General features: G+C 42.3%; 1 protein-coding gene across 2 annotated transcripts in view; it reads left to right on the top strand.

The window, feature by feature from the left end:
• GRK5 (G protein-coupled receptor kinase 5) overlaps window positions 1-20,725 on the top strand; it is a 170,295-nt gene that overhangs the window by 122,268 nt on the left and 27,302 nt on the right. For both annotated transcript variants that reach the window (XM_082310119.1, XM_082310118.1), the window contains one exon: window positions 18,741-18,841. In XM_082310119.1, coding sequence (XP_082166245.1) covers window positions 18,741-18,841 — 101 coding nt within the window. The remainder of the gene's footprint in view (window positions 1-18,740; window positions 18,842-20,725) is intronic.

Here is a 20,725-nt window from a genome sequence, read left to right as displayed (position 1 = left end):
CTGGTGGTGGTGCTTTAATGTCTGCATTGGTCTCGCTGCACTTTTTTTTCTTAATGGGAAACTTCTGCGTCTTCCCAGAGGGATGTTTAAACCCTGTGTAGCAGAAAATACTTGGGTTGACTCAATACACAGGTTAGCTGTGGTTGAATGCGAGATCCTCTAACAGGTCTCCCACGCAACAAATACTTAAAAAACTAGAGCAAGGCCTGGATTAATTTCATTTCTCTTTAGATACCGAACTAAGGTACTCAGGTTAGGAGTTCAGACTGCCTACTGTCCTTTCGTGTCAAGAAACAGAAATAAGAACCTCCAAAGGACAGATTTTAAGCCATTAGAAGTCAGTGATTTGAAGCCAGGTTAGATGCTTGCAGTCAAGAGGGATGAATCTGGACCCAAATGTCTTAATGGGATATCATCCTGGCCAGCAAAGAAACCTCCTTTTCATTAGGAGCTGCATTTCTCCATTTAGTTATCAATCCCTTGAAAGAAACAAATTGTCGCTGGTTCCAAAGTCTTCTGCTTTCAGAGGAACACTTCTTTTAAGTAGGTGTGTGTCTCTGCTTCAAAGAACCTGATTGTCTTGATATAAAAATAGTGTGACATACAGCTTGACTGATAGAATAAAATTATAGGTTTAGTTCTTGGACAGATAATTCAGTCTTATAATGTGAGAAGTATTTTTCCCAGAGTGCATGATCAGAAGCAGAATGAAAACAAAAAGTAGACTTCATGCTCTTTAATATTTATAAATGATTTTTATTTCTTGCTTAGATTTTTAAATGTCATACATATTTAACATACAGTGTGTCAGTATATCATCATTCTAAAGTGCATTCATTTGCATAGGGAACGTGCACTTTATTTAATAAAACATATACTACTTGCACAGCAGAAAGGAAAAGAAAACACTTTCCCAGATGAACAGACATCACACCAGTACTTACAGCCTCGTGTGACTCACGCAGCCACTGTCTGCAAGATGGTGCTACACCACACAGTTAGCAGGCTCAAACGTGTGGGAGCAGTGAATTCCTGCGTGGAAAGCTCTGTGTGAGAACATTCAGCGTCAGCCCCAAGGCCGCTAAACAAGCTCAGCACTTGCCAAGATGGTCGAGGGGGGAGGCACTTTTTCAAGTAATCACAATTCAGGCTCTTTGCAGCTTTAACATCCTGAACAGCCCCTATGTTCTCGTGGGGGAAGTTGAGAAGAGGTCTAGCAGCCTTTTCTTGTGGTTGACACCAGGGACGGCATGAGCAGGTCAAGGCTTCCACCATCTCCCTGGCCTACAGGCAACAGCAATGACAAATTCTGAATGTGTCCTGGTACCTAGAAGGGAAAACAGGTGGTTTAGGCCTCTTGAAGAAGTGGCATGTAGGAACAACCTCCCTCATCACTGGAGGTTTTCAAGATGCTATTGGACAGGGTGCTAGATAATCTCATCTAGGCTCCCTTTCCCATGAAAGGCTGGACCAGCTGATCTTTAAAGGTCCCTTCGAACCTGAGCTGTTCTATGATTCTATGTACTCAGGTCCTCACCTAGGAAGGCATTAGTATGCCCTCTCTCTTGCCTAAAGTTCGTTGAAATATTCGTATCCAACAGGCCATTCTGAACAATTTGATGGGAGGGAAATGTAAGGAGTACATGTGATCTTCACACTGAGGATGCCAAAATATGAGCGTTTTCATGGCTTCCTTAGCAACTTCACTTGAGTGGTGAGCAGGAGAGTGAAAACCCACAGAAGAGGTGTCCTGTAGCTGAAGACACCCCCATCCTTGAAACATGCTCTGAAGAATTGTTAACCTATTTCTCCAAAGAGGTCCAACTGTGAGCTGGCTACTCCTCAGGGGCTATGTGCGGATGAGCTCTGGTGAGAGGGCCTTGTCCGTTAAGAGGAAGAGACCTAACGAGGCATGTGCCACCTTGACCATTAAGAGGAAGAGACCCAACGAGGTGTGCACCACTTCAGTACTGTAATCTGAAGGGAACTCCACTTGCGGCCTGCCTTTGCTTAACAGGAGCAGCGCAATGGTTGCCCCACTGGCAAGATCAATGTTTCTTGACTAGAGTCTTGCTTCTTCAAGAGAGGCTTTAACAGTTTCCATGAAAAAGGCACTTAAAGCTGCCTTCTTGACTTAATAAGCCCATAGGGCAAAAGTCCAACCCACAGGAAGTCTAAAATTTCTGAGGTTGTGAAATATGATGGTAAAACTGCTAAAATGAATTGGTCACAAATATTTCTTTCCTGGCTTTTTCTAATCTCAACAGTTGAGTGGGAATGTTTCAGTTTTAGGTTCCAGTTCTGTCTGTAAATGGAAAAGCCCTCAGTGCTTTGTGGAACAGTTGAGTTAAGCTGAACCCAGCCTGGCTTCATTACCTGGCTGCTTCTTTTACTGGAAGAGCAGAGAGATATGTTTACCTTTTTACTGCTTTTAAATTAGAGTTTTGCATCTCCATGCAGCATTTTTGCCTTCCTGCCTGACAGCTGCCGTGCCATTCTCTACTGAATCACTAGCCCATTATTTTCTTTTTCACTGTAAATCACCTTGAGATACTTTGAGAGACGGTATATAAAACTAAATTGATTTGAAATGGCTCTTAAGACAGTCTCCATATGCCATTATAGTTTATATTTGGACTCAGCTGGGTACTGAAAATGTTACTGAACAGGATGTCTAATGTGTATTGTTATCCCCATTAATATACTTCATGGAATACGAAGAACAGCAACAGCATTAGTTTTCTTATCTGAATTCCTTTTTGGTCTACTTTCCTTCAGGAAATGCACAGAATAAAGGCCATGTTTGCAATTTCTTTCTTTGCTGCAAGAGGTTAGCTGGACGCAGCAATAACCTCCTTACTCCAGTCTAAGGCTAGCAATGGGTATTTTGCTAAATGAAAATAAGTCTTTGTTTTTATGAACAATTATAGGATAAGGAAGGGAGGGAAACATCCCGTGAAAGGGAAACTGGCTGGTCAGCAGTGCCTGGCCTTCCACTTGTCTACTGGCTGAAATGTGCTCTTCTCTCAAATCAGTTCTTTATGGAAAAGAAAACATCTATGTAATATGGGTGAGATGAAATTAAAATGATATATGAGCCCTTCTGCTGGACAAAGCCATGCAGCTGAGTCCGGGCTCCTGCTCACAAACACCCTCTCTCAGCTCTGTGCATTGGCAAAGAGTAGTTTTCTTTTCGCACACCACTGCTTTAATTTTGATGCTGAGGATCTTTGCCTTCGGTTGCTCTCTCCTTGAGAGTTCTTTCCTCCTTCCTATTTTCACCACCAAAACAAATGCAAACTTCAGCACTTGCACTTCCAAGTGAGTCATCTTCGCTGATCACTAAAGCCTTCCATCTCCCATAAGGAAAGTTTCATGTATCACTTTTTAATGATTCTGGCTGAATCCTGGAAGGGTAGGTCATGCTGTACCAAGAATTTGATTCAAGTACTGAGACCTCTTCCCCTAACTGTTTAGTTTTACTAAATGCCTTCTAGGGAACGTGTTATAATTAGTTTTTGGAATGGCCAAACCAAAAGCTGAATGTCACTGTAAGGGAAGCTCTGAAAGAAAGAAACATTAAGCTTCTGTAAAGCAATCTGCCGAGTTTAATACGAAACAGAGGCTTTGTGTTTTGAAAAGTGAGCCTTCAGGGACTGTTTTCTACATTGTTACCTTTCTTGTACAAATTCAGCTTATATCACTTATATCCAGCGAGTCATCTCCATCCCCCTGTAAGCTTATTATCTTGCTGATAAAAGGCCAACACAATATCACTTTTCACTGGCTACAGCGGATGGTCCCTTAAGGCTTGGTCCAAGAGTTATCTCCACAGCTAGTTTTCAAATTTTTCTAAACCCTATGCATTTCGTTAATGAGCCAGTTGAAGTAAGAAATGAATGAAGTGCCTGTCTGAACACAGTGTGTTACGTGGATTCGGGATGGGCTAGAATTATTTACTTGCTCAAAGCGTTATTCACTGTGTCCTTTGGCTTCCTATTAGGAGACTTTCCAGGATGCTAAATACTTAAGTAGAAATCCTGGCATTACTTGAGCCAAGGAGAGTTTTGCCATTTAATTAATTGCCCTGGGACTTTACCCTTTGACTCAATGGATTTCTCATCTCCCCTTTCTATTGACTTCACTACTCTATGGGCACCATTTTAGCCAGAGATGATAGCATTACTTAGGCCTCTGCTTTGCAGCTAGCATAATCGATACATAATCCAGTCTCCAGAGAAATCAATACATAATTCTTGTTGTTGTTCCAGAGACAGCACGATCAATATCTCTGCTGATCACTATGTCTTAGTCCAGGAAAGTACCTTCTCAGCGTACTTTCTGCATAAGCTCATCTTTCCAAAGTTCTATTCTGGGAAAATATCTGAGCAGCAGAACAGCAACCTTGTTACTCAAATTAATGCTTTCTAATAAAAATTTATTTTAATAAGCATTCTTCTGTCACTGGGGCCAGGCTGTAATATAGTGTGGCAGAGGAATCTGAAAAATCACAATGTTGCCTTGATTAGGAGTCCCTTTGCTGTGGTCTCAGACTAAAAGGCATTTTCTCACGGTTTGTTCAAGTCCTATTTCCTCATCCTTTACCCACTGTTTATAATACAAATGTTAGTTAACTAAACACTTACTGAGGATTTCTGTCTCTTGCGATGGTGCCAAACTGCATGAGAGCCTATGGAAACAACATGGAGTCTGCTCTGTCCCGATGATGCTGTCCCAGAATAGGTCCTTGGGCAGTCCTGTGTCCCATCCTTTAGACTGAAGGAGGGCTGCGGTTGCAATGCATTTGCTCAGACCGGTTGCAGGTTTGGGCTGGAGTCATTAACAACACCGGTTTTATGCTAAGCAGTGCTATTAGTTGAAGCTCTGCTTTTCCTTCCTTCTTGTTTTGGAGAGGTTACACTCCCAAGTTCACATGCTTCTTAACTGTTTGTCATTTGTGGTCGGGGGAGTCAGGGATGACTTGGTCAGTGGGGAAAAGCCTTCTAGCTTCCCTGTGTTTGCTGGAATAGCTCTGACTTGACCCTTTGGAAAATGGAAACTTGCTTCAGCTAATTGATGTCAACCACACATGTAAACCTGGCTCACATCTGTCTGCTGAGGCAGGGCAGGCCCCCCAGGCGGCTCTGACTCCTCTCGGAGACTAGCCAAGGCATCCGAAAGGGCTGAGGACACTGTGCAAATAAAGAGCCGTCTGCTCTGGATTATCTGAGAACGGGAAGGATGTACGTGTTTGCCCTTGGCTAATGAATATGCTCATTATGGTTTCCTCCTCTTGTTTTCAGGGGGTCATCTTTTCCCTATCCCCTCTGTGTACCCCTCAGCACTTAGTTCATATGGATTATCCAATGGCCAGGGAAGTTAATTCTAAGCCTTTAACGTTCATTCAGCTTCCCCAGAAACATATACAGGGAGCCCAGGGAGACTTTGAGTGTCTCAGTTTTTAGGTGATAAAAGCGCAATGAGGTGAATTCCACACTAGGTGTAATGCAGAATGCATTAAATTACATTGCATGGCATATCCACACAGGTTTCTGTGCATGATTTCTCAATAGTACAGGAGCCCTTTGAACACCTGACCTCCACAGCCCTTCTGTCCACCCACTGCCACTTGCAGCAACTTTCCTGGTTCGTTCAGTTTTGGATTTCTGAAGCTAAAAGCATAATGGGTCAACAAATATCTCTCTGAGCTCAGGATGCATTGTGCTAAACTCGGAAGAAGTAACAGGCAACTGTATGCATGATCCCAACAAAGAAGAGAATGGAGAGGCACGTGATGAAAATGGAAGTTAAAAATGCCATATTTCTCATCTTATTCCCTCGTAATAGGAAATTAGGATTCTGGAAAGACATCTAGAGACTTCAGCAGCTGAGTAGGCTCACAAGGGTGGGCCAGGCAAATTCAGATGAGATGCCAGAGGCTGACACCTTTGACTGGGATGATGCAACTACAAGAATCACTAAGCCAGTAACGTTAGAGCGTGTTATTTTAACTTGGAACCAGGAATCACAGCATTACCATAAGGAATGTTTTAAATCTCACAGAAAATAATTATATTTCAGTTCATTGAAATATCACTATGTAAGTGTAAAAAATAAGAAAATAAGAATTATTTTTTTAAAAAAATCTTTTGATTACAGTTGGACTTTGAAATAACCAGCATGTTTAAGTTGTGAAAATGTGTCACTTCAAACTATTCATGTTTAATTTTTTTTTCCCCAGTAATGCAACTACACTTACAAAACTCACTTAACCTGCATGCCAAGCCTCAGCTTTTATGTTAATTTATTATTTTTTAATCAAGCCAGACTCTGACCTGAGTCAAAAATCAAGCGTATAGCAAGTTTATTATCCTGGCACAGATGCTGTTTGTCCAACAAGCAGAGCTGAGGAAGAGCAGAACAGGCCACTGCAAACAGTGTGTCATCTCCTACAATAAATGTCTTCCCTCTCCGTTCTTTGCTGATGGCTATTACCATATGATCGTTAATGGATCGTGTGACACAGGTGATTAGGGAATGCCCTGTTTCCAGCAGCGCTAGGTAGTGATTTTGTTTGCTTTCATGGGTGTTTCCAGTCTTTCTGTGAGTGGGCCACTGGTTCCTGCCTGATGTTTATTTAATTCACTTCCTAATCCTTTTCAAGGTCTTCCCAAACTCTCTTTCGGATTTTCATTTCTTCATTTAAGTGTTTCCTCAAGATTTTGAACGGCTAATGGAAAAAGATGAAGGCAAATTCTGCAAAATCCCCACTGCAGCTGATAGCGCTACAGCCATAGACTTGAGTGCAGCCTGGATCAGGCCTTCACGCATGAGCTACCTTCATGCAAAGCAAATAGCTTATGGGCTTCAGCGTGAGGATCACTTGCAAGGGAAGGGCTACTCATGTTTACAGGCTTATGTCTCAGAGGAGTGAATTCAAGCAGTGATCTGTTTGTTTTCCTGCAAGAAAGCCATTCAATAACGTTGAGGTTGTAAATGAGTGTTTATAGATTTAGGGATTTTTTTTAATGGAACAAATGACATTTGGTTTACCAGAGGAAGCCAAGCTATGACTATTGCAACATAAGGTTGCTTGCTAATGTTTAGGCTATCCATCAGTGCGGGAGGACATTAAAAGGTAGAAAGGTTCTGGTAAGAGGCTGGACACTGGATGCTATCCAAACCTATTAAGCACACGTGACAAGAGAAAAAAAGCTTTCTGAGAACAGAAGCTTTCAAAATTGTCCTGTCATCTTTGCTGCCACTAATGGTGAGAAGACTGTTCTTTTCTCAAAATGCTTTATCAAACATCTGGCTGCTTGTAGTAATGCACTATAGCAATGATTCAGTTGGGTTGCTAACAAAAGAGGTTACCTTTTGAACTAATGTCCCTTCCGAGGATTATGTGAGTACCCCAACTTTTGGGTAGCTAGAAAATCCTGGTTAGTATTAATTAGTCTTCTTTTCTATTCTGTTTCATAAGCTACCCCCCTCATCCTGCTGACAGCTACTGGTACTGGTTATTTCATCTGTGTTTTCATCCTTTAATCTGTGTGCAAAATGCTTTTAAAGCAGAAAAAAGGCAACAACAAGTAAAACATACTTTCTCTTCTCCCGCTTTAAAGCAAGTTTATATTAAACAATTTCATCTGGCTAGTTTATAGAATAGAATCATAGAATCACAGAATCATTTAGGTTGGAAAAGACCTTTAAGATCATAGAGTCCAACCGTTAACCCAGCACTGCCAAGGCCACCACTAAACCATGGCCCTAAGCACCACATCTACACGGCTTTTAAATACCTCCAGGGATGGAGACTCAACCACTGCCCTGGGCAGCCTGGGCCAGGGCCTGACTGCCCTTTTGGTGAAGAAATTTTTCCTAATATCCAACCTAAACCTGCCCTGGCACAGCTTGAGGCCATTTCCTCTTGTCCTTATGAGCACCCCTACACCAATAAACCTATGTGTCTGCAGAAAGGAGGAAAAATGTGTTTCTTTGGTAAAGAAGCCTCTATAAGCAGGTTTCCAAAAAATTATTAAAACAGTATGGGTGGGGAAGGACTAGGGTTTAAAGATACTGAAAAATATCTTGCCAAGGACTTCTTGTGAGGCCCAGTTTCTCACTAATTGAAGTCAAAAGCATAGCTTCCATGGTGACCAGTTTAGGTTCTTAATTTAAGCTGTACCAAAACCCCCATAGCTGGTTGGGATTGCGGTGAGTGTTTCTGTTTAATTGAAGAGTAGAAAGTCTGCAGCTGATTCACTGGACTTGCAAAAGAAGCTGATGAAACAACTAAATTTTGTCTCATGGGACATTTTGTTATTTCAAAATTACTTTCTGTGGGGCTTTGAGTGTTTAAGATTTCCTCTGGTCACCTGTAGGAGCCAGGAAGAAATTTCTCTTTCTTGATCTAGGCAATCTTTTCTCTTCCTTTGCTGCTCCAAAGCTCATGTTGTGGTTACACCCCCAAATTTCTCTGAATCAAATAATTTAACATTCCAAGGAAACCACACTTTGGATTGAAGATCTTTATGTAGGAAATGTTTTGACTCACAGCATTTGCATGGCAGTTGCTTGTTTGCCACCATCAGGAACAGAAATGCAGTTTCTAGAAAGGAGCACTTTGTTTTCGGTGATAGCAGCTACAAAAAGTTCTACTGAGAACAGAAAAACAAGGTATAGCTAGATAGCAGATCCTGTTGCTGATTAACAGGAGAACCATGAAAAATGTTTCATGTACTTTCTATGCACTTGTCAGAAAGGAAACCTCAGTGGTTGCTGAGTTTCTCCAAGGAAGGGCATAGTTCAAAACTACAACTTGTACCCCAGCACCAAAGAGGAAGGATGCTGGAAACCCAGAGAAGAAACTAATCCTTTTCCTACCCATGGGCTTGCCGAGGCCCAAGAGGCAGCCCAGCAAGTCTGGAGCAAGCAAGTCAGCCTGAAGCTACATCAGACCTACTGCAGTAAATGAGTTCATGAACTGAGGTGGTTAGCATTGCCTTTAGTGATGGATTAGTACAACCTTTCCAGGCAGAAGAACATGTTCAGCTGTTTGCTCAGGGCTCTATTGTCTTCAGTCGTATTTTTCTCTGTGTCAACATGTGTTTTGATAGTTTAGTAGAATATGAGGGAAAACAGATTCATCATGACTCCAGATCAGCTTGTAGCTACAAAACAAACCCCACAGTTGATAGGCACTGCTGATTTACTTCATTTAGCTACGAGCAAGTGATCCTGCCCTCAGTACTGAAAATACCATTTGATCAGAGAATGGGATCAGGTTCAATTTTTTCCTCTGTCATTGGCCCACTCTGTAATCCTGGGTGAGGTATTTCGTGTCTTTGGCCCCCATTCCCACTCCCAGGGCTAGTGTGGTTGGTTTGCTTTGGAAGCTTTAGCTCTCATGACATGTGTACGTAGTGCCTGGCATTAGGGGCCCCCATTCTCAGGTATAATGTATACACACTGTTGTAATAGAGAAATCGCTACTAATAACACAGCTGCTCTCCATGCTCCCTGTCCACCTCACTGCCAATTCCTACATCTGTCATCTCAAAGCAAATATCCTGGAATTATGAAGCCTTGTGCTTTACTGGTTTGCCTCATACAGACCCAGATGACTTTGTGGTAGGAAAAAAAAAAAAGAAAATGCAGAAGTTGATTACTTAAAGTGTTGCAGCTGCTGCTGATGTAGAATTGGCTGTTTACTACATATACAGCTAACACCGAACAGACAAGATCAGACGCAGGGCAAGAAACAAGAATGTTCCAATATTTTTGTGCATAACACCAAAAAGTGTCAGGAGACTGCGTGTGCTGTGACAGTGCTGGGAACCTTTCCCTCACCAGGTTGAAACATGTGCCTAACCCGGACTTCCCAAAATCAGAGTACCACCAAGACACTCTGTCTCCTCTTCCATTGCTTTCCTCTGCATTTCTCACCGTCAGCCCCTACACGCTTCCCCTCCGTCGATCACCAGCTGCATGGTCCGTACTGCCCAGGCTGTAGCTCAGACTGAATCCCAGTTGGCATTGGCCTGCCCCTGCCCATAGCGGGGAGGTGGGGGGACATCAGAGTCATCAGAGCCTGGGCTGTGCCCTGCGCTGGCGTGTTCCTGCTCTGAGGGCAGCAGTGCAGACCCCAGTGGAGATACCACAGGCCAGTTCTTGGGGTGAATCTCTAGCCACAAGTAGCAGATCAGCCTTGGAGGCACAAAGAGGCAAAATTTCATGGTCTCTGTTTTGCCTTCCATTACCTTTTCCCTTTGAAAACATGCATTACCTGAGCACGTAAACTTCTCTTCCCCTGATTTTGCGCCTACCAGCATGACTTGCATATATCTACCTATTCTCCCTTTTTCTAGTAACTGCTCTGATTACAGTCCTCCTTATGACTCCTTATGAGTGTTTGCCTCAAAGGACTGAGGACAGTCTCCACTGATAGTCATACCATTGCTACTTGTCCTGGCAACTACTCCCCTGCTAGCTGAGCTTTCCTCAAACATCTGGAGAAGGATGTGACTCTGCAAAAGCAACAGCAGGAATGGCATTGCATGTGGCAGACTTCCCATCCCTGACACAAACCATTGCTCTCCCTTGCTGGTCTTGGGTCACGGCCGTGTGAGAGGAAATCAAATGCAGCAACATAACGACTGGATGAAGCCAGTATTTCCAGGGTTTTGTGTATGAACTCTTCTCATCCCATCATGCACCATCTCACACCAAAGTTCATTTTAGGCTGTTTCTTCCATAGTTTTGAGGTCTCTGCTAGCAAGTAGCAAATCTGTGTGGAGATTTGCAAATAGATTATATGTGGAAAATTGCTGTCAACATCTGAAAATACACATATCATTAAGACAGGAGTGCTTGGAACCAGAGACAGCTCAAGAAAAGTTATGGCTTGAACTTTTGTCCATTGACTGAAACATTTTTAATTGTTTTAAGCTAGCTTGTTGTGGAAAGTTTTCATAACCTGAGACATAACATATGCTGCACATTATTTGTTTTATGCAAGTGACTTTTAAAATAACTCATCGTGTTTCAGTATCATGGCTGCAAGCCTGAAGCTTGCCAGGAGAGCAGTTGTGTTTGTGACAATAGTTTGCATGAAGTCTGTTCATTCTAAAGAGTGTGGTATTTTTCTGCTTCATATAATTTTTGTAGTGATGAACAGTCGTGCTTTAAGATACCGTGATGACTCACATCCACTGGCAAGAGTTGGTATAAAATGAAAGCCTGTATTTCTAGGTTTCTGTTCCTTATTTACTAATTGCAAGCTACAAATGGATTTATTTGAGGAATCTGAGCATCTCTAGCTTTCATTTATCTCAGTGAGATTTCTTTGATTTCGGTCACAGATGATGATCAACTCTTCTGCAAAACACAACTCTTAACCTCCCTGTTCACTGTTCTGTAAAATATTGTGAGATTGCCACCTAGCTCATGAAGACTTAATCATGCAATGAAGCTTTAATATTTTGAGGTTCTTAGATGAAGGGCAATGTGTAAGGATAAAGAATTACCTCCAGACTAAAAACCTGCTCTGTTTCTTGCAAAGTCAGTCTGACCGAAGTCAATGCTATCCCTTTTTCTGATCTGAAGTTCAGGGTTCTGCAAGCTATTTCTTTTTTGTAGGAGACAGTGGTGATTGAGACAAGTGTCTTTCAAGCAGGACTGTTCATTTGCAAAGAAGATACTTATTCCTTTGCTCAGAGCTCCAGGTTTCCTTTGGTGAGCACTCAGCATGCAAACTCCCTTCCTCATCTGTTGTCGGGGCCATGCCATGTGCTTGTGTTTTACAGAGTCCAGTGTTTTGCAAAATCATTGGTACAAAGGGCTGCGAGAGGGCTCAAGAGCCTCTTGCATTGAGGAGAGATCAAATACACTTAGATCATCAACAGATGTCTGTCTGCCCTCAGAGGTCTTTCAAACCTCCGAGAACAGATTCCACAATATTCATATGCCCGTTCTTGTGCTTCCCTGTGTGGAAAATTAGAAAAAAAGTCTTCATATCCAATTAAGTGGATTCCTTCTCATCATTCCCCCAGTGTACAGCAGAACATGCAGAATAATTGATCCCTGCCCTCTTTATTAAAAACATTTCTATATTAAAAGGCCTTTATCGTGTTTCACTCTTACTTTTCCAGACGAAACAAACCTAGTTCCTCAACGCTTCCCTTTGGCACTTTTTTCCCAAGCATGTTTCTCACCCCTCCAGACAGTCGGTGCTCTCGTCAGCTCTCCATAGCTTTCTCAAACGGTGGTGACCCCAACTGGATACGTGTCTCTAGCTGGAGTCTCAGCACATCCCTCTCAGTTCCTTTTGTCATTTGGGCACTTTTCCCACAGAAACAGCAGCGTTGCACACGATAAACCAACTCTGCACATGCAGGTTTGTGTTGTGTGTGCATCTGCGCTGGGCCCTGTACAGCTATTGGAAATAATCGGAGTCGGTTACACAGAGACACCTGCTACTCACCCCACCCCGGTTTCAGAAAGGCCAGCCCCAACTGCTGGGTTGTCAGGAAAATGCTCTTGTGCTTTCAAGTTGCAAATCTCTGCTAACTGGCTGTCTGCTTTCACTTCCACAGACTTGGAGGCAACACGGCTATAGTGCACTACATCTTGACCAAAGTCGTACATTTTAAACATTTGGAAGTTCTATCGTAAGGAAAATTAGAACAAATAACATGTTCTAATGAAAAAGTAAAATTATCAGAGAAGGTCTTCTGAATGCCTCCCTTGGTACTGCCAGCATTTCAGTTTGTTTTATAAAGAATTTGATTAGCTGATAGATCAACAAAAGGTCAGGTGTTCTCCACACAGTCATAGGGGAAACACCATCAGAGAAATGTTGTAAGTACCATGGCAAACGTATAGAGATGATTTTATGAGAAGGCTTATTTGCTGTCCTGTTCAGTGAAGATCAACAAATACTGTGTCTTGAAGGGCTGAGTGAAGTAACCTGTAGCAAAACTTACAGAGCTGTCAAAAAAGGAGAGTTTACATTTTAAAGTATGGTGATATACTGGAGAAACCGGCTGCTCTTGGCTTGGATGGGTGTAAAGAAGGGTAGACATGGTGCTTGAGGACATGGTTTAGTGGTGAACTTGGCAGTGATAGGTTAACGGTTGGACTCGATGATTTTAAGGGTCTTTTCCCATGTTAATGATTCTATGATTCTATGATTCTACTCTTTGCTGGGTAAAAAATTGGCTGGATGGCTGGGCCCAAAGAGTTGTGGTGAATGGAGTTAAATCCAGTTGGTGGCCGGTCACAAGTGGTGTTCCCCAGGGCTCAGTACTGGGGCCAGTTCTGTTTAATATCTCTATCAGTGATCTGGATGAGGGGATTGAGTGCACCCTCAGTAAGTTTGCAGATGACACCAAGTTGGGCGGGAGTGTTGATCTGCTGGAGGGTAGGAAGGCTCTGCAGAGGGACCTGGTCAGGCTGGATCGATGGGCTGGGTCCAACTGTGTGAGGTTCAACAAGGTTCAGTGCCATATGAGCCAGCAGTGTGCCCAGGTGGCCAAGAAGGCCAATGGCATCCTGGCTTGTGTCAGAAATAGTGTGGTCAGCAGGACCTAGGAGGTGATCGTCCCCCCGTACAGCACTGATGAGGCTGCACCTCGAGTCCTGTGTTCAGCTTTGGGCCCCTCACTCCAAGAAGGACATCGAGGTACTGGAGCGTGTCCAGAGAAGGGCAACGAAGCTGGTGAAGGGTCTGGAGCACAAGGCTGGTGAGGAACGGCTGAGGGAGCTGGGGGTGTTTAACCTGGAGAAGAGGAGGCTGAGGGGAGACCTTATTGCTCTCTACAACTGCCTGAAAGGGGGCTGTAGCGAGGTGGGGGTCGGTCTCTTCTCCCCGGTAACAAGCGATAGGACAAGAGGAAACGGCCTCAAGCTGTGCCGGGGGAGGTTTAGGTTGGATATTAGGAAAAATTTCTTCACTGAAAGAGTAGTCAGGCCCTGGCACAGGCTGCCCAGGGCAGTGGTGGAGTCCCCATCCCTGGAGGTATTTAAAAGCCATGTAGATGTGGTGCTTAGGGCCATGGTTTAGCGGTGGCCTTGGCAGTGCTAGGTTAACGGTTGGACTTGATGATCTTAAAGGTCTTTTCCAACCTAAATGATCCTGTGTTTCTATGATTCCGAGATGCAACATGACATCCAAAACAACAGATAATGGGGAGTTACACAGCCTGGAAGCTTCCATCTGATCTGAATCAGATTTCACTTGTTTTCAGTACTTCAGTGAGGTGCCGAGTGCCGGGACATGGGCAGTACCAGATGGTGCACAGGCACAGCTGCCTGGTGTGAGTCTCTTGGCATTCAGGCTGCCAGGGACAACTACAGTAGTGCAGGAAAGACCAGATTGCATTCAGCTTGCGACACACTCAGCTCCCACCAAGAACCTGGTATTTATGGGTGATATTGCATCCAGCTTCAAACCTAGCCACCGTGCTGTTTATCAGTGGTTACATCCTAGAGAACAGGAGAGGAAGGGGGAGAAGCCGCAGTCAACCTCTCAGCAAAATATGGAAAGTATCTTGCAGGCCCAGAGGCTTAATTTGGAAGGAACAGCGATCTCGAAATTTTTTTGGACACGAACACAACTAACCTCGAACAACTGTGTGATATCTCAGCTGTTTTCATGGCATTTTCTGAAGTAGAAGAGCAGCTGGGAGGATCTCTTTTGTCTTTTAAATTAAAAAAAACAAAATGTAGAAGTGGAGACTTTTTTCTCAGAGTGTGTTAATGGCACTCAGAAGTAACTGAATATCCATTTCTTGTTTCTCAGATAATCACTAATCCAATTCCAAGTTGCGTTCTTTTCTTAAAAATTAAACAAGAGGGCATCATAAAACTGAGATGTTGCTTTCCCAGCAAAATATTTATACAAAGTTTCTGGCCATAAATGAGAAGATACAGGAGACAGGAGATTTTGATTAAAACCTGGTGAAAGTAGTTTGGACTTCTGGCCTTTTGTTAAACTGTCTGGTCAAAAAGGATAACGTGATGAGAGAAATTTTTGTTGTTGGATCAATTTAAGCACTTCTTTTTGCACTGCCAGAGTCTTGGGCCATGGATCTGGTTTCAGTTCCATCAGCTTTACCCTAGTGTTACTCTGTTGACTTGACTGGCATCATTTCTCATTTACGTTATCATAAGTGAGATCAAGAATCACTTTCTTTGCCTTCAGGAAAGAGAATAGCCATTAGAGAAAATACAGGACTGTACTTGTTAAAACTACCCAGTGTTTTGTTTTGAATACAGGAAAACGTAACAGGTTTCTGCAGGTATTTCTGAAGAGTTAGCAGAGTATTCTTTGTCACACGCTCAGATGTAATGGTCTTAATCACGGTGTATGGCTCTCCTAGCTGCCACAGGGCATTTAATATGTTCAAAAAGGTGTCTCTGTTCCCTTGTAAAAGCCGAATTTGCTTTTACAGCCATTACCCATAATGCAGTGGGAGAACAGTGTTAATAACCATTTCATCAGGGCTGCAGAAATCTTTTGCACCTCTCCAGGGAAGAAGCAACTTTTTCTTCCGTAAGTGGACAAAGTGTTACCTTTGGAAGCTTTTGCTCTTGGGATCCAAATGCTTTCTTGCACTCATAACCTGCACTATCTAATTGTTCTCCAGGGGAGCAAAAGTAGGTTGGTGGGTTGGGTTTTGGCTTGTAATTGTTTCTGGCTTTGTTTGATCATTCAAAGGCTGTAGGTATGCACAGCACTCAAACAGGGAAAATGGCAGTCATGGGCATTTAATGGGAGCAGTGGGAACTATGAAGTCTCAAGGAAAATCTCAGGAAGGATCATACAAAGGCTCCCTAGAACTGCATGCAGAGTTGGAAAGGGTTGGCTATGCTCCTCCCATACACGTGGTGCAGCTGCTCTGCCCTGAACACTATGAAGGGCTGCATAATGACATGAAATGTTTTGCTGGTCCTACAAAACCTTTGGAAATGATCAGTCTGTGAAAAAAGTGGTTTTTTGTTACAGAAAGTGTAAGGTCTAGTAAAGTGTTTGAACTACACTGTAAGGCTTTAGTCCATGTACAGAATGTCAGTGTATTTATGTCTTTACCTACCTTGATATTGTTAGCTTGCTCTCAATTTGTCCAAAGGTCAGCAATGAGTGGTTTTGAAAAACCAGGTGGTGACTGTATCTCCCACAAACTTGGAGAGAGGAATCACAGTTCATGCCATTTTAAAATACTTCCCACATTGCCTTACAGTTTCTTTTGCTCATTTTTCTCCCCTTTCCTTATAAGAATTTTGTTTCTTCTTTATGAAAAAGGCTTAGCTTATGCTTATAATTTATTTTTTAAATGTACTTTGATCTTAGGCAAAATTTGATGGAATTCTTACTATAATAATGCATCATGTGCATGATCTTCAACACTAACCTCAAGGCAGCTTACCTCTCTTTGGGAAATGAAGTTGCGTGGTGTGAGCAAGAATCAGGTCACTTGGTCTAAATGCCTAATTATGGGGTTTAGTACTTAGTTCTTGGATCCCAATTTTGGTCTATAAATGTTGAACAAATCCTAGATTTAATTAGTAGTAACTTCAATTGGAGGCCCTACTATCAATTTTACTTAAGTGCAGCTCCATTCACGTCAGAAAAGACACTCCTGATTCACAGCAGTACAAAGACTACGGGGTTCCGTGATGTTTCTGTACCCTATAAATCAGAGAGATGTTCAAGATAACCAGGTCTCAGAGCAGTGGACTCACGCAGCCGCATACAAGCTTTGGGTTGCCGATGAGCTTGTGTAGCACACCCCATTGAGTATGCAAAGTATAAAGTACAGGCATTAATTCATATGGTTACTAGCCCAAATCAACTGAAATACTGCTAATCATTATGCTTTGGTTCCTATCTGAATATTCCTTTAAAAGCCTTCTTTTTCTTTTTACCCCTTTTTTTTTTCCTTGCAGTAGTTTCAGTGCAGCAGCTGTAAGACTGGAAAACATGACTTTTTTTTCTTTCACTGCTTCACTCTTGCCTCTACTTACTCTCTTAACTAAAACTGGGACTTAGATTTAGTCATGGGCATCTACAGTTAGGAATTTCTGTAAGTTGTCTGACTTACTGAGAGTTGTTCTATGGTTCTCAGTTCCTGTCAAACCCAGTGGCCAATCAAGCTGAGAAAATCTGGCTTTGTCTCCATCTCTTCATCTCTTAGATGATAATGTGGGGGCTCATCTACCACTCAAGAAACTGTGAGACTTCTTAATTATTAGCAATATACTCTGTCTGCAATTAAAAGTGGGTGTTCCCTAGCTATCTTTTGCTGGAAATGGAGGAATATATGGAGGAAATGAGGAAATATTTCAGTGAGGTCAAAAATATCCAGCATGTTCTGCAGATTGTCTGTCAAGGTTGCATAGTGAGACTGCATTGCGTAGCATGCACAGACAGTTCTGTAAACCATGTTCCTATTTAAAAACATTCAAGTGGAACAAACTTACTTTTTCATGTCACAACCAGGATCATATTCACGTTTCAGCAGTGGGAAGGAAAAGATAAAAGACTTAATTCAGCTTTCACCATGCTGGAGATTTTCTCTGGCTCCACCTCTGCCCCTTCCTCTGTCTTCATTCCCAGTGTTTTTGAACTTTGCCTGCAATGCATTTCAGTGCTTGCCAAGATATCCCCAACTAAGGGTGAGTTAATGAGAACATCTGGCCAGGAATGAGTGATGATGCTCTGTGACCCACCTACTCAGCACATCTGGTGGTCATGGCCATGGATGGGGAACCTTACCGAGTGTTAAGGCTTCTGCAAGGAAAGAGGATTTTGTCATCTATGGCTGGATTTATTGAAAATACCCAAATCCTATTGGTTATATAAAGGGGCTTTCACGTCAGTCGGAGAAATGTCTATTAATAGGTGCGTGCGCATGCACACACACATATACACTTTTTTATATAATTACAGTATACTATCAATAAGTAAGAATGTGGACTGCCTAAAAACTGTCCTTAAAGACAATTAGTCCCAAAGGTCCTAAACTGGTTAACCATCAGGGCATTCTGCGAAAGACCTCTCTTTGGTAAGGGCTTTTTGAAGGGGCTGAATGTACATTCTCTCTAAAGGGAGGAGAGGATGAAAAGAGGTTATGTGCTTGGTTGGCAGAGTTCCTTTTTGAAATTATTATTTTAAAACTGCTGGATTATTTTTGTCCTTCTAATGATGAATTAAGGTGTCCAGACACTCTTGCGAGCATCTTTTTATATTATTTATATGTAAATCAATAAATACAAATCCTCTGCTCTTGTTTTCCTTTGCTGGTAAAAAACAAAAAAGATGGATTTTTCAGACTGCACAATGAATCATCTGTGAAGTGAAAACACTGGGCAAATTCTCTTTTGTTTAAGAGAATGGCCTGTACACAGTTCAGGCCAGCACATTTTTCATGGGATGCAAGGGAGCAGTTCAAAGAATTGGCAAGGAGTGGGTCCTGCATATTCATGAGGCTGGGCACGGAGGTGAAGGTACAGGAGAAGGCAAAAAAGCAATGTGAGGATAGAGTGGAATGTGGAGCGAGTTACCACGGTATCCTATTTTACTGCTGTTTGACGTAAAGCTCCTTTGCTTTTACACAACCGCTGGAATTGAATGGAAGCAGCTCAGGGCATAAATAATGAATGTGTCTTTTACACGTTAAGAGAGGAGAATCTGCACCTCATCACGGAGATAATGTGCCCCTCTCTTCTCTCCCCAGTCTCCAGCCTGCGTTCCCGAAGTCAGTCAAGATCTTATCCAACAGACAGCGGAGAAACTCAAAAACAGCCCCTGCAAAGAGCTATTCTCTCACTGTACAAAGTAAGTATAACTCGATACCCGAAGATCGCAGGGCTGCAGTCAGCAGCTTGTAAGGAATGTGTCAGGTACAGAGAGACATTTCAATTTGAACCTGAAGCATGTATCTTTGGTTTATGTTCATAATCCTAGAGGCATTGCTGACAAGCGGTGAAGTCATTTCATCTGAACAAAATATAATAAGTATTTCCATGCCATTATATACACTACACACAGGCACTTAGTGTTTCAGGTATTTGACAGAGTGTTCTAGCCAAGTAAACCAGCCATGGATTTCATGCTGTGTGAAAAGAGCTACAATGATAATGTATCCAAAGAAAACATCTCTGTTTCAAAGTGAATAAAAATTAAGTGGCTATACAGTCCATTTAGACAGAGGAATGTGCAAACTTGCTCCGCATGGCTTTTCCAGAAAATCTTCACCAGGAGAATGGGGCTTTTTTAATGCTTTCTGTCTGTCTGTGGCGTTCAAATGAACGTGCATTATTTCATCCTTTGTCTGGGAAAAGGCTTATCAGTTTTTGTAGCAGCGAGGCGATTTGTACTATTATGCGCTAAAGCTCCAGGTATGCAATCTGCATTTGCAAACACTGACCCGAGTACATTCACGCCAGTAGATCATAAACCAATAAAAATATGAAAAAGAGGGATCATCGCAAGCTGGCCCATGTGGTTTCTGGCTGAGCATGGTTTGTTTTCCCTGGGTGATGTAATGGGGATTTGTAAAATTCGCTCCTCTGTCATTCATTGTTTTGACTCATTTCATTGACCTTTTCTGTTTTCAGTTATTCTTTGCGTTGGTAGGATATGTGGGTTATTTCTGGCCTTCTCTTATAACATAGCCAGTTTCCTTGCATTGGCCTGGTGTCATGTAGAGATGCTCGTATAACTCGCACCAGTTGTGTGTGCCAGTCCCAATGACAAAGGCAGAGCTCTGCTCGACACAAACCCCCTTGACGCCTGTTTCCAGTTCTCAAATCGGTTTGGAAGCTGACAGTTCCCTCTAAAATGTACTTTGTTGTTGCCAACAAGGGGAACTCAAAAGCAAACAAGTGGTGAAAAGCAGCTATTGTTCTTTAAAATATGTGCAGCTTTTAATTAACTGAATGGAATAGGCTAGCATTGGACACCACTTAATTCAGGCTCATATTCGCCGACAGCCGTTCCTTCATCTCAACTGAAACAGATAAATGAGCCAGGTTTGAGACCTCGTTAATAAATATGCCAATCATTTCACATGGACTGAAGTGGCGTCAAAAGGAAGTTTTAAAAACTTGCTGTTGGTATTTACTAGATGTACTGAATAATGTTAATTTTGGAAGAGTTCACAATCAGACCAAAAAAGGGAGGCATACATACAAATATGAGGCTTGCTACCCTGTAGGAGCAGGAATGGGGATGAGTTTCAGACGTGTCTTCATAGATAAGATCAGTTTTGCCAGAAAAATGCATGTATAACTCTTAACTTCTGTGTTGACCTTTAATATTTTGACTGTCTGCTTCTGCCCCCCTCCGATTTCCCCTATAATTTTGGCTTTGAATTTGGACATTTGTTAAAGCTCATTAAGACTTACTTACTTTTTATTTTATTTTGTAAGCTTGAATCCACTTAGGGGAAACCGTATGATCTGTGTCCAAACAAAGCTAATGAAGACAACCACAATTTGACTTCTGAATACTGAATATGTGCAATTACCTGCCTGTTCCGAATTGATGGTGCAAGAATTATTACCAAAAAAAAAAATCAAACAGCTGAGAAATTCCAAATATTTATGAATAGCAGCCCATGAACAGGGAGGAATTAAACTGAGGAGACATGTTATTCATGGTGAATTGTTTGCTCAGGTCTAGAACTGCCCCAGGGTAAGACAGAGATTATCCATTCCC

Source organism: Platalea leucorodia, assembly GCF_965183815.1.
Source record: "Platalea leucorodia genome assembly, chromosome: 4".
Taxonomy (NCBI): Eukaryota; Metazoa; Chordata; class Aves; order Pelecaniformes; family Threskiornithidae; genus Platalea; species Platalea leucorodia.
The sequence above is the reverse complement of the archived record's forward strand: the minus strand, read 5'-3'. Positions and strand labels throughout refer to the sequence as shown.